Genomic DNA, 14,263 nt, shown 5'->3' with positions numbered 1-14,263 from the left:
GCTTTAATAGTGTATAGTAACACGTATACTAGTGTTTATTTAGGTTTAGGGGTTAAGGTAAGGAATGGGTTAGTGTTAGTTTCCCAATTTAAAGTTCATGTAAAACTTTTGTGGGTTCCTGCCACAACCTTTGAAGCACCCTGCATGAAAATAAATGACGAGAGGGTCAGATATTGACGTGACGGGGGCTTGTCCAAGCGTCAATTTTTGACAAATTGGGAGTGAGACTGACTTGGAATGCCCTGACCACCTTCCAGCCCCCAGGCAAAATTACGCTGATAAGATGTAAAATATACACCTTTCTGCCTTCTGTCCAAATAATCTATAAATGTGGCTGAAAAGTTGTTACTGCAAAAACCTAAAATAACAAAGTCTAACTTAAAGGAGCAATAAGCTAAATGCTATAATTTTAGATAGAAATAACTAAAAATAGTTTTGTGACGAACAAAAGGTAATATTTCAGATGGACTATGGTATGACATCACACAGCATCTCTCTGTGTTGTTCAGTGTCTTGTTTACATAGCCGGGCCGGCTGCTCGTGCAGGTACGTGCACGTGAACAGCTGCCACTCAGGGTTTAGCCCCTCCCTGTCCATAAAGATTTTAATTGAAATGTTCCCTGAACACATTCATAATTGCAACAATAGGAAAAAATAAAAGGCAGAGGGACAATAAACGAAGAGCCATCTGGGAGCTGTAGGAGGCGGCTCTAAAGGTGTTTTAGAGTAAAGAGCTAGATTTGCCATCTTTGCATGTCATGAAATAATAACACAAGTGAGCCGATGATCATATCAAACCTGCAATCCCAGTTTTGGGAAATGCCCTGTGTAAAGGTTTGTGAGAAAGGTTCACCAGATGGTGCTACAGCAGAGGCTTACCAAACACAGTGTGCAAACTCTGAGAGACAATTAATACCCAACAACAGAGTACGTATGTTGGGATTATTGTCACAAAAAGAATCTGAAAAGAAAGGGTATGCGCGCTTGAGAGAAAACCCTACAGGAAGTATGCAGCAAACTGAAAGGAAACCTCTGTGTGAGCTGTGAGTACACAGAGGAGAGGACTGAGCTAAGAGGGGTAGAGAAACGTGTTTGAGAGGGAGCAGTTCTCACGAGCACGGCTCCCACCATGTAAGGCTTTATTCAGCAACAATGAAACGAGGCTTCAGAGCAACGAGTGTCACATTCTCAACGTCTCCATGGTTTTCCCGCTTCCTGCCTGGCTGTAACTAACCGCAGCCGAGATGAAGGCGGATGCTTGCGTAGGCTGAGGTGTTAGTGTAGAATTAAGGAGTAAAAAGACTCTGAGAAACGGTGAAAACCTGAAACCAATCAAACTTTGCTGTTGAATGAATCGTCGTTTCTGCCATGTGCTAGTCTTGCTCTACAAAAGTATTTTCCTGCGCTAACAGAGGTAATTAGTAGAGATTTAAACTCATATATGTCCATGTCTGGAAATAAAACGATACTGTGGTGATTAAAACTGTACATACTGCTTGTGGCTGCAGAACCAGTGGGTGGTAGATTTATGAGCATCGCGTGGTCCAAAAGCTTTTACTAAAGCAAATGTGTTGAATACTTCATTACTAAAATTGTTCTGCATTAATCTCCGAGCAGGAGTGTGGTGTAGAGACACCTGTCTGCAGTGATGAACAATAAACAGTGTGGCTGACTCACCTCCCCCGCAGCCCCTCGCCCTGTCAGCGCTGGTAATGATGGGACTCATTTAGGTATGTCATTATTAGCTCAGTCAACACTGCCGCGCCTCTAAAAAGTGCGTAGATGGAATTGGATGCAACTGTCGCCACAATATAAACAAGCGTTTAACAGATACATCTCAGTGTAATTGTTGTACGCTGAGGCAAAGAACGCGGATGAGGAAGACGAGAGTCATCCATGGTTTATAAAAGCTTGGTCCGCGGGGAGCTGGTCCCTGTGCGCACCCTGGGCAGATGACGGTCCATCAGAGGATTAACGTATACGGCTAATGAGGCAACCATACTCTCACCTGAGGGCAATGAACGACCTGTAATTAACGGCGCACGGTAACTGTGGGAGGAAACCAGAGAACAGACGCGTGCAGGAGGAGGACAGGCAAACATCGACACAGAGAGGCCCCAGCCAGGATTGCAGGCAACAGGGCAAATAAAAAAAAGATATATCTTATCACCAAAGAGACATGGTTTTATACCATGTCTCTTTGGTGATAAGATATATCTTTTTTTTGCCCTAGATCCAACACGGACCCACACAAATTCGAGCACTGAGAGAATTCTGTTGTTTTTGCCTCAGACGTTATTATCGGATCCATTTAGTCCATTTGCAAATTTAGCTTCAATGAAATTTGAAGATGCAGAATCTTAGATCTGTAAAGACATTTTTGAGACACCGGTGCAGCAGTTCTACCCCGGTTGGAGGGAAGGAGATGACAAGAAATCCTCCTGAAGGATGTCTGTGTTTTGTCAGACAAATGACATGATGATGGCCTTTGGTCTGTGTGTTTATGCTATGCTAGTTTGATTAGCTGAGAGGACGAGGTGTTGCAGACATGGATCTGAATGGAAGAGAAGGAAAGGGCAGAGCAGCTGGTTCTGCAGACGAGCTGGTCCTCCCTGAGGCTGAGAGGAGGAGGATGAGGTAATGTGATCAAAGACCGCTCAGAAGTACGCGCGTAAACAGTCTTATACCACCGGGCTCTGAACCATCCGTGATAGAACTCGCTCACTCAAACCCATGTGGGTGCATGAAATCACCGCGCTCTAATTTTTCAGAGCTCCCAGTTTTTCCTTCATTTCGCAAAGAGAAAGATGATCGCAGTTGGAAGTCAGCAAACGAGAAATCGAACGTCAGATATTTAGATTATCACATGAATTATTTGTGTATGATAAACACGTCTTAATCCAGTGTTCCTCCAACCTTTACTTCTTACTTCATAAGATTTGGGGTTTTATAGTCACACCTTAGCATCTCCTGTGTTTGCACTGCGTGCTACTGTAGCAGCACATCTTTTTTTTCTACGTGAAAAAGAAACATTTAAAATCGTACCTAGAAAAATCCCAGAACAAATGTTGCGGTTACCTGCCATCCCACACCTCAGTAAATAGTTGTCGTTTGATTGAGGCCTAGCATGCATATGCACGCTGTATTTTGAAAGAACAAATATTGCCTTTAAATGCATTATTTAATTTTGTTAAATATGTGAAACCCAATATGGCAATAATCTAATCTATGAAATATAAAAACTTTTACTTTAAAAAATGCATGTGTGAATATTTTGAAGGTTCAAAATACTAACCTTCTAATTACCAGTTTAGACCCGGTTGCACTGTAATTTAGAGTCTCTTATTTTGAATAGTATCTTTTAGCTGTATTTCCAGGTCTATATTACTCTCTTGCTGGTTGCAGGTGAAGGCGGTTCCCATTTGGAATGTGGAAAAGTTTGTACTTATCTCAGCTTTAAGATGTACAAGGCAAGTTTATTTGTACAGTACATTTCAGCGGCAAGGCAGCTCAAAGTGCTTTATATAACGAAAATATAAAAACATCATAAACACACTGGTTGTGAGACCAGTAACAAACATTAAAGTGTATCAGGTGAAAACATCGATACACATCAGATATGTTGGTCAGTGTTCCTGTTATTATTCGTTCTGTACGCACTCTGTGCATACAAAATGACAATAAAGTTGTCTAAGTCTAAGTCTAAGTCTTATTATGGCTGAAAGGTCTGTGTTTTGACTGATTTGCAGTTTTCTGGGAGTTTGTTCCAGATTTGTGGAGCATAGAAGCTGAATGCTGCTTCTCCATGTTTGGTTCTGGTTCTGCAGAATAGACCAGAACCAGAGGATCTGAGTGGTCTGGAGTGTTGATACAGCAGCAACAGGTATTTAATGTATCAGTGATCTTCCTGATTTTAGTGAAAATACGATCAGCAGCGTTCTGGATCAGCTGCTGTTGTCTGATCTACTTTGTTTGGACAGACCTGTGAAAACACCGTTGCAGTAATCAATGCGACTAAAGAGAAACGCATGGATGAGTTACTCTACATCTGGTTGGGACATCAGTCCTTTAATCCTGGAAATGTTCTTCAGGTGGTAGAAGGCTGACTTTGTGACGGTCTTTATGTGTCCCTGAAGGTTCAGGTCTGAGTCCATTACTACATCCAGATTTCAGGCCTGATCACAGTTCAAGATGTAATAACAGAAGCTGTGTTCCTCTTTAGGATGCCCGTATTTAGGGTAGTGCTCTCAGCAATAACACGAGTGATTTCGGTTATTGGTGAAAAGATGCACGTACGTGAAGGAGATGTTGCTTAGTGGAAGATGGCGCGTTCGTTCCTGACGGGGATTTTAAAGCGCACAAGTAGCAGCAGCCTCATGAAATGCCGTCGTCACAAGGCATGCAGGAAAACGAAGAGGATCTACTGAACCCTTGAAAGGTTTGAGCTGGAGATTATGCAGGAAAACCTCTGCATGACTTTTAGCAACTTTACATTAGAGCTTGACTGAAGTATGTATTCCCAGTTCTCACCTCTTCCTTCTGCCTCAGTCTCTAACACTCTGCCTCTCAGTCTACGTTCTCACTTCTGATTGCTCGGATGTGGAAATGCCACAGCGCAGCTGTGATTGTGCCGATAAAAAAGTCTTTGTGCACATTAATGTACAGAAAAACTAAGCAATCACACTGCTGGCTTTGGTTAACGAGATACGTTCATTTAGTATAACAGAGCTGCCATATAATGCACTGAACATTTAAAGTAATACTTTTACCCACATACCTTTAACCGTAACTTACAGCAGTGATATGGATCAATTAAAATGCTGCTCCTCTCGCAGCAACTTTTCCACAATAACTGAATGCATAAACCCACATGCTTTAATTGAATTTTTACAGTTCACGGTGGTGTCTCACCTCCATTCCAGGAGCCGTTGTGGGGTAATACTGTTACGGCGGCATCATGGCTCTCCGGCGCTGTGGCCCCGTCGGCGTCTGCGGCGTCAGGCTCCAACAGGCTGTCCTCCTCCACAATGTGTAGCTTGTCCTCGTCATCTGAGTCTGAACTGGCCTCCAAGCCATTGTTGAAATTGGTTACTGGAAAAAACAAAGATTAATATCCAGTCATTTTCTCCAGTAAAGCACAAAGCAGTTTATAAGACGGGCCTAACGGTGAGGAGCTGGCAGCGGATGGGTTTCCCATGTGTGATCCACGTTAAAGCAATCAGCTCAAGTATGTGTTTGGCATCTGAGCCGCATGACAGGAAACGGACTCCATTTTTCTCATTAAGACAAGCCAAGTAACCTCAAGTTGCATAATTATTTAATTAAAAACCACTGGTTAAATTGTGTGAACTCTGAACCACCTTCCTCTATCCTTTGCTTACTCATCATAAAATAAGAAATTCAATTATGCCACCATAACTACAAACTCTAGATCTTACATATTGTTTATGAAGGTATGATGGCGAGATTAGAAAGAAAATATATAATATTTTTACATTTTTCTGGGCTTTTGTTGTGATACAAAGTGAGTTATTGTTTTGGTGCAACTGTATTGAGCAAGACAAGTAAGATTTTATATTTTAAAGAGATGAGTTAAGTCTAGTTAACTTAAACAAATAAAAGCAGGCAGACTTAAAAAAAAAACAAGATAAAGAAGTAGGACTTAGCAATTTATCGGGATTTTGAAAAATACTGAGATTTTTTTTAAAGATATAAAATGAGACTATATCGTTTATATTGAGATTGTCTATGTTGCGTTAGAATTATACCTTTACGTATTCCAGAAGGTTATTTTTCAGCTGTTTCTCACATTTATTTTTTAGAAATTGCACCTGTGGGACATTTGGGATAAAGCTTTGATTCAGAGACGCCTTTTTAAAACAAGTTTATGAAAAGAAAAACAAAACAAGATAAATATTGTAAATCAGAATTCAAACTAAAAATAGTGATATTACATATCGCCCGGCCCTACAAAGAAGTAATCAACAAATCTTTTTTGCTAGAGGTTGATGGGCCAATGTCTGATTTTCAGCTTGCACAGTGCTGACCGCTTGGACATTTAAACCTTTGCTTGTTTTCCAGTCAGTGAATGCAACACATCAACACTGACCGTATGTTTACAACACGCCTCAGTGTGGAAGCTGTTATTTAAGGAAAAGGACTCATAGAACGTATAAAGCACATAAGATAGCATTAAAAAGGCAGGGAATAATATTTCCTGTGGAGTTGTGTGTCAACAAGACTCCTCTACAGAGATGGAGCCGGCTGGATTTGAAAAATATTGTACTCCCTAGATCCAAGGTAAGGATCTAGGGAGTACAGAGACACACAGACTGTTTGCTGTTACTAATGCTAACATCTAATTGCTAATATAGGATGCTAAAGATGAATTTAGATGATTTTACCTATTTTAACCTAATAGAGTAATCTGCTGACCACATAAAAGTTCTGTGAGGTTCCTTTACAATGCATAAATCAATTAAAATGCTTCTCCTCTCGCAGACGACTCTCCCTGTGGCTCTACGCTTCTCCAGGAGTGAATGCTGCTTGTCAGGACTTTGATGCAATCAACTGGTTTCCCTTATATAGGACATTGTTTGACCAATCTGTATAATCTGATTGAATTTGACTTTGGAAAGTGCCTTAAGATAACATGTTTCATGAATTGGCGCTATATAAATAAAATTGAATTGAACTGAACTTTATTGTTACCGTAATCACGGCCCACAAAGTAAACGGACAACAGTAAAACAGCTTTCTGCCTGTCAGTACGAAGAAGAACATCGCTGTTCTTAATTTTTAATGAATCTCAAAAGAAAACTGTAGACCGTCCTTTGTTACGGAGCTCTTTGAACGAGTGGGGAGTGAAAAAGATTTCAGTGAGCGACCTGTGATTTAAAGCTGTGGCTGCTTTAGGTTGCTGGTAGCTTTGTAGGTACAGACACCGTTTGTCGTACTGGTAGATTTCCAGGGAGAGACAGCTAAGATACGTGGTATTGTTTTGGTTTTGTGCGTAGGAAAACAACTTTTTATTTACATTAATAAATGTTTTTGTGAAGAATGTGAAGGTTTTAGTTTAATTTGAAAGCAGAGAAAAAGATTTTAAAAGTGAGTCTGTAAGGAAAATCAGCTCAGATTGTGTTCAGGGGGGGACAGATGTTGACAGAAATTAGAGCTGAGAAATGGTCAACAGAGCTTTGATCAGCGCCTCCAAACCTTTTACATCTTTTACTTCTCTGCTTAAATGTCAGAAAGAACATAGCTGGTCCGGGCCTCCTCAAAGACGACGTTTAATAACAAGGACCGAACAGTTTTTTTGCACACAGACACACACAGAACCCATCACACCAGCATCAACGTTGCTCAGCTTGGATCGAGGAGCACACAGGTCCTCTCCTGATCCACCGAGAAGACATAAAAAAAGGCCAAAACGACAGCCGAGAGGACAATGATCACTTGTTTATCGCCTTCAGATAGCAAACCTGCTTCACGCTGCAGTCAGTGAGTTTGTCTGAGGGGCATGATTTCATAATGGGAGCTCGCTGTGAAAAATGGACCAAATCAACTACTCTGACTCAACCGGTGTGCGTCTGTGTGTGTGTGTGTGTGTGTGTTCAGCTCAGAAGTCGTACATGCCAGGGACAAGGAGCCGTCTGGGGTTTCAGGTGATGATGAGCAAAATGCTTTAGTAGGTGTTTCGTCGTCAGCAGCTGTGCGATTGCAAACTGGTGCAAATGTATGTGTGGAAACAAGGGTGTGTGTGTGTGTGCATGTGTGTGTGCGCTCTCTGGAGAAAAGCGGTACGTCTCACCAGAGGTGCTGCACACGCCTAATGAGGAGGAAAGCTCAGTGTGTTTGTTTATCACTGTGACAGCTGCACACAAACACAGAGGACGACGCCGCATCACTCTGTAGCTCAGGTACAACAGGAGCTTGCGCAGACATAACACACACCTGTTCAGGTGCACATGCTCCAAAAAGGGTCACACACACCTGTCAGCAACACACACACACACACGCCGTGACACACCCTGAACAAACAACCACCCAAACGCTTATTACGACTCCAACACCAGCCTTCCAGGTACCGTGCGACGCTTTCTGGGATCGATGCTGACACAGAGATGGGCTGCATCATGACTAACCTCTGTGTGAGGAAAGCAGGAGCTCCGGCTGTCGGTCGCAACAAGTCAGACAGCGAAGGGACTAAAACACCTGGAGACATTTGTTTGGGTACAAGCCTATTTGGTTCAAGTTGAACATCACTGGCGGGTTTGTGTCAAGCATGAAGGCCACAACAAAAAAAAAGCAGCTTTTATGCAGAATCTCCAAATAAAGACAAACCAGTGATGTTCATTAAAGTCAGAAGTTAACGAACCTTTGCTTTAATCCTGTTAACTGTAAAAGGCAACATGCCGTAATATAGGAATTAGGCTATATGTGTTTAAAAAGTGTGCTTTTACTTTCTAAAGTACTTGGAAAATTATAGTTTTTCGATAATACAAACTTGAATGACAGAAGTTACATTCATAGTGGTGTGTTCTTCTAATTATTTTTACCCTTAATTAATTACAACATACACATGTTTTTTTTTTTCGTTACCCCCCCTCAGAAGAAGACAAACTACCTGACAGTACAGCAACTGTTTAAACACAAAGATGGCAATAACAGAAAGTGGCAAACAAACAGATGACAGAGGGACTGTAGTGTGATGACTTCTTAATTTATTTGAGAATATTTAAGAATTTCAACACTCTCAGCACATCTAGTCAACAATGATTTGGCTGGTACCATGAGGCAGGACTAAATTATTGTGACCCGCGTGTCAGGCGTTGAAGACTTTAAGCAGGCCCAGTTCGTCCCTGGAGGTGTTACCTCTACTTTCAGCAGGGTGCCGCTCCCCCGGCAGCCGACAGAGGGCAGCAGAGGGTAAAACTGGGAGAGACTCCCACAGCAGATCCTCTGTACAGGAGCTGGTGACACAGGCAGACCTGTCCACATCATCATTACAATGCATCGAGTCAACTGTTAAGTCCCCATCTGGAGCTCTGCGAGGGGAGAGGCGGGAGAGAAGTCTAGACAAAAGCCTTCCTCCCTTCCTGCCATCCGTCTCTCTGATTACACCTCTTCCTAAATCTGTCCCTTCGTTATTACTTTTTGAGCTAATGAAACGTTTGATTAATTATAAAGGTCGGAGAAGAACAGCTCTGAACAACAAAGTCGAAACTTGCCTGAAGGGTGAAATTTCCCTTTTGTTAAAACAGGGTAGAATATCTCTTTCCTCTCTGAATTTGACTTGACCTGATCAAGGAAGCAGCAAAAGAATGTAAGCAAAAAATCTCAAAAATAGCTGCGTCTGACGCCACCCCTGCATCTGTCCCCCCTCTGCCTTTGTCTTCTGATTAAATCGGCTGAAGGACGCGGACAGAAATTGGCCGCCACACAGCCGGGCCCTCATCCTGACATGCGCCCGCGGAGCGGAAACGGTGTGCGTCTGACGCACCACAACACGACCCCGACTGGACCACATGGACGGGGATGTGGGTCAAAGGTTGGCGCCTGCGCAGAGGACGGGAGAGTGGGGGCGGGGAGAGAGGGAGTAAGGTGGGTGGGCTACACAGGCAGCAGGGAAGGACTCTGCAGGCCTCGGTTAGAGGCTGAGGAGTGGTCCTCTGAGGCTGCGCCGAGGCACATCGTCACCGTAAACGGAAATTAAACCAAATAAATCCTTCAAATCCTACGTATCGTGTCCTAAAATGACACGAGTATTTGTTTTATTTCATTATTTCATGGTCATGTGTTTGCAGCGTGTTAGAAGTTATTTTTATCAGTCAGCCTCCTGGTAGACCTGCTGCGGACAAGGTGATTGGTCAGCGGTGGAGTAGTTCAGGTTAGCCAATCAGGTGACTGAGATGTTTCGTCATTGTTGTTACTGAAAAAAAACCAGTGTAGGATTTTTAGACATAAATTTATTCAATTGTTTCAGTGATGAAGTGAGTTATTTGCCTATTAAGAAATACTACTACGTTATAGAGCTGCACTGTGTATTTAATCACAGTCATCGTTATTCTATCAATGTGAGCATTAATTTAGTCTTAAAGAACTGCTTGGATCCAGCTGAAACCAAATATTTACATACACCATAACATTTATTTTTCTTCTTCGTTTATTTAGATTACAAAAAATTATTTTTATTTGATAAACAGCTGATTAAAGAGGGAGTTATTATGTCAGAGCATTTTTTTTCTTCACTTTCAGATGTTTATATACAGTTCCTTTGTATATGATCAGAATAGTTTTTAAGCCGTATAAGTTGGGTCAGAAGTTTTGGATTTTTTGTTTTCTATAAGCTTTTCACAATCATGTGAAGCTTATAGAAAGTCAGTTGGGATCATCATCATCATTGTAATATTTTAAGTAATACAGCATTGTCACATTTTCCTATAATATTTTTCACATTTGTAAATAATATTTACTAATAAGCATTAATTTAGTGGCTTGTAGTACTTTTGTCCGTTGATAATATTCCTGTAGCAAAGTGGCACATTGAAAATGACTCTGTGTGCCCTTCTTTTATCCTACAGATTGCTCTAAAATGGCAACCGTCAACCTCATGGTGGCGCTACAGGAGAAGTGAGCTAATCACTGATGTCAGTAGGCCGCAACATGTGACACAATTTTATGACAGTCAATAAAAACCTGTCTTGATCATTTTTAACCAGAGACTACAGTGAAAGCCTCCTGGGAACATCAATTGTTCTCATCCTGCACATTGCGGTTAAACTATAGAATACGACAAGTAAATAAATGCGATACGGCGTCACCTTTGAGAATATAACGAAAGAGCTTATCGTGGCCTCCATTCAGCTGAGTAAACATCATTACATCACACATGAACAGCAACACGTTTACTTGTGATTTCTCTAAGAAGTCCTGATGACTGACATGAAGGGTGTGTGACGAGACCACAGCTCGTTCTCTGGGTTTGTTGTGTGTGTGTGTGTGTGTGTGTGTGTGTGTGTGTGTGTGTGTTGACCCAGTGCAGCTGTGCAGCACGGGACCTCTGCCAAACCCCTAACGCACAATTACCCCACTGTGTGTGTGTGTGTGTGTGTGTGTGTGTGTGTGTGTGTGTGTGTGTGTGTGTCAGAGACGACCAAACGGAGGAGACTACATCACTAAAGCTGCCTGTCTGCTAATACATGTGACCAGACTTTACGTGCTGAGCAGCTGCGGAGAGTCAGCCCACTTAAAGGTGCAGTCACCCGTTTTATTCTTGTCTTATTATTACACCAGCGAACCGACCCGCCATCTTTATGCTGTTTTCAGCTAAGAAGGCAACAATTAACCAGCAGACGACTGGATTTGCCGAAAATGTAATTTGTGTACGTCTCTACCCGCTTCGTAAATCTAGAGACTGAATTGTTGCCCACTTGAATAACACCTCAAGACCACTGAAACTGGATGGAGAGCTTCTGCTAACATATATTTATAAGTCAGATTCTTAATGGCATTTAGTTCTGGACTTTGACTGGGCCGTTCCAACACATGAATATCTTGGACCTTACTAATTCAGTCATAGTTCTGGCTGTTTATTTATAATATTTTCTGAAAAGCTTTGTAGTCTTTAGTGGGTTTTCCTCCTGTATTCAGCTCCATCAGCTCCTCTGCCCTGTTAAGGTGCGTTCACACCGAGCGCGGACATGGCAAATTTTCCGCATTGATCGTCTGCCGTTGGTTTCTTGACTTTTCGCCTCTCTTACATGCAGCAAATTTTTGTCCAGCTCCCTTTACTGCGTCATCAAATAGGTAGAGCGTCTATCCTATCAGCTTCACTCGCCATGGCGGACATGGATTTTAATGATGGCGGTCGCTGCTGCCCTCTGGGACTGTCACTATCCCATCTGTACCGGGTATCAGCTCCAGAATAACTCCCAGGAAGGCGATTTTTAGTTTTTCTTACTTTTATTGGTGGGATGTTTCTTTTTGTATTTCGTTGTAATTGTGTGACTATTGCATGATTTAAAGGGAATAAGAAAAATACAGAAAAAAAGGTTGAATCACATTTCAAATGACGCTTTGTCAGAGCAAAATTTTTTATTCATTTTAAAATATATATATATTATTGTTCTGTTCATTAATATATGTTTTGTTTTTTGTAATATGAACATGATTTAGTAGAAAATATTCTTTTTACTCTGAATTTAACTGTGCACTCCAACTGTGCTGATCAAAGAACGGCTCCGTTTGCGGTCTTTCGTCACATGCAGTTACGTTTTTACAAGAAATAAACGATGTGGCTGCCATAACAAGATCCTCTAGTGTCTGTGAAGGATCCACCAGGGGACGCATTGACAGTGTAAATGCCTTACAGCTTACTCAAGGTATTTTCTAATATATTTCTAATATACAATAATAACAGTTGTTATAAAGATAGCATTTTGTAGGAAAGGATGGAAATACTTTCTTTCTGGTCCTTTTTAAACTAATAAAGCACATTCAATGGCGACCCGGGAGTTATTCTGTTTGCGTATGCGCCAATGAGCCAGTGGTATGGATCGTGCTACCGGTACAGATCGGGTACACTGCAAAAACGGAACTGAAAATAAGTAACTTTTTTTTTAAATTAATGCATTTGTCCTTGATTTTAGAACATAAATAAGATTATCTGCCAATGGAATGAGTATTTTGGCCCCTAAAATAAGATAATTAGACATACTGCACTCTAAATAAGATGATGGAAATGAATTGTTCCTATTTTAAGTGTAAAAATCTCATTCCATTGACAAATCATCTTATTTACCTGCTTAAATTAAGAACAAATACACTAATTTGAAGAAGATTTATTTTTGCAGTGTATAGAGACAGGGACACGAACTCCAGGAGTCTACAGTCAGTAAATCCATCACTGCTCAATAGAAATCTAGCCTAATTGTACTGTCTAAATATGTAACATATATAAAATGTTTTTGTCTTAAATAAATGGATGAGGAGGACCCTTAACAAATTGTCAGAAAAGTTCAGATTGTTGACCTTCGCTCTAGACTAAACTGTTCGTATCGCTTGAAACACGTCGTTCATATCGCTCCTTAACGCGCCTTTAAGGGGAGAGGTGGCCTAGTGGGTAGAGCATTGTGCTTGTCCCCAAGAGGTTCTGAGTTCAACTCCCACACACTGCCACTCTGGCTCCCTGAGCAAGACCCTTAACCCCCAGACAATGGCAGCCCACTGCTCCCCAAGGGGGATGGGTTAAATGCAGAGAACAAATTTCATTGGAATATATGTTATAAAGAAGATTTATTACTATTTACATAGGGATAACATGTAAACCATTCACCTTGTTCGTGTTCGGTGTGGACGCACCTTTAGAGCAAAGCGTCCACACAGTGTGATGGTGCCGGCTACACGTTGGTGACATAGAGAGTTTGCAAAATGCCAAGAAAACACTAAATAATGGAAGATTGTGAATTATTTCAGGGACATATTTCTTTAAATTCTGCGGCGTTCTACTGTGACGAAGTTTGTCAACTCATGAGACGACTCTTACTTGAAATAAAGTCTGCTTTGATCAGAACAACTACACACAGTAGCATAGATTGAAACAATATTTAGTGAGAATAAGCGTTATAGCTTCAGGTTGAAAATAATAAACAGAATAATGATGCCTTCAGCTGGGAAGCTTGAAGTTAACTATGTAACACTGAGTCATACTCCTGATGTGGGCGTTGCATGTTGGCATCATGAGGTAAGGCTGAGGATATGTCATCCCCCCACACACACACACACACACACACGCACACTCACACACAAAGACAGAGGTGGCGTTGCACATTTCCTTGGCACACTGTACTAAGTTTCCATGCCCACCTTACATTTATAGAGCTGACAAGCTGTGGACAAGCCAACAGTGCAGAGCTCCAAACAGGCGCGCAGAGGAAAGCCCCTCTGGTTGCAGCCAGCAGCGTAAAACACAATCCAGACACCAAGTTCGGAAACAAACCGATGATCTGCCACGTGTTCTGTATATTCCTATGCGTCTCTGCTGCTGTGAGTGTGTGGGTCTTGTTATTCTGGCCCGCTAAATCAATGAAGACCAACCTGTCTCAGGCTTTGTGTGTGAGGCTGTGTGGATGTGAGACCCTGTTAATCAGAACTCTCCAGCTGCTTCCTGCTTGGCCCAGGTGCTCAATCAGACCTCTTTCTTTCTCTTTCAAGGCCCCCACCCTCCAGGGACTCTGGACAATGTGACAAGCCTCCTTACTCT

At 41.8% G+C, this 14,263-nt stretch overlaps 1 protein-coding gene across 2 annotated transcripts in view; it reads right to left on the bottom strand.

Moving 5' to 3' along the window:
• The window catches only part of LOC105915959 (zinc finger E-box-binding homeobox 1), an 85,196-nt gene that overhangs the window by 24,571 nt on the left and 46,362 nt on the right, over positions 1 to 14,263 (bottom strand). For both annotated transcript variants that reach the window (XM_012850247.3, XM_012850248.3), the window contains exon 2: positions 4,912 to 5,091. In XM_012850247.3, the coding sequence (XP_012705701.2) occupies positions 4,912 to 5,091 (180 nt within the window). The remainder of the gene's footprint in view (positions 1 to 4,911; positions 5,092 to 14,263) is intronic.

Source organism: Fundulus heteroclitus, chromosome 6 (genome assembly GCF_011125445.2).
Source record: "Fundulus heteroclitus isolate FHET01 chromosome 6, MU-UCD_Fhet_4.1, whole genome shotgun sequence".
In the NCBI taxonomy this organism is placed as follows: domain Eukaryota; kingdom Metazoa; phylum Chordata; class Actinopteri; order Cyprinodontiformes; family Fundulidae; genus Fundulus; species Fundulus heteroclitus.
This window is presented reverse-complemented; position numbering and strand designations above follow the sequence as displayed.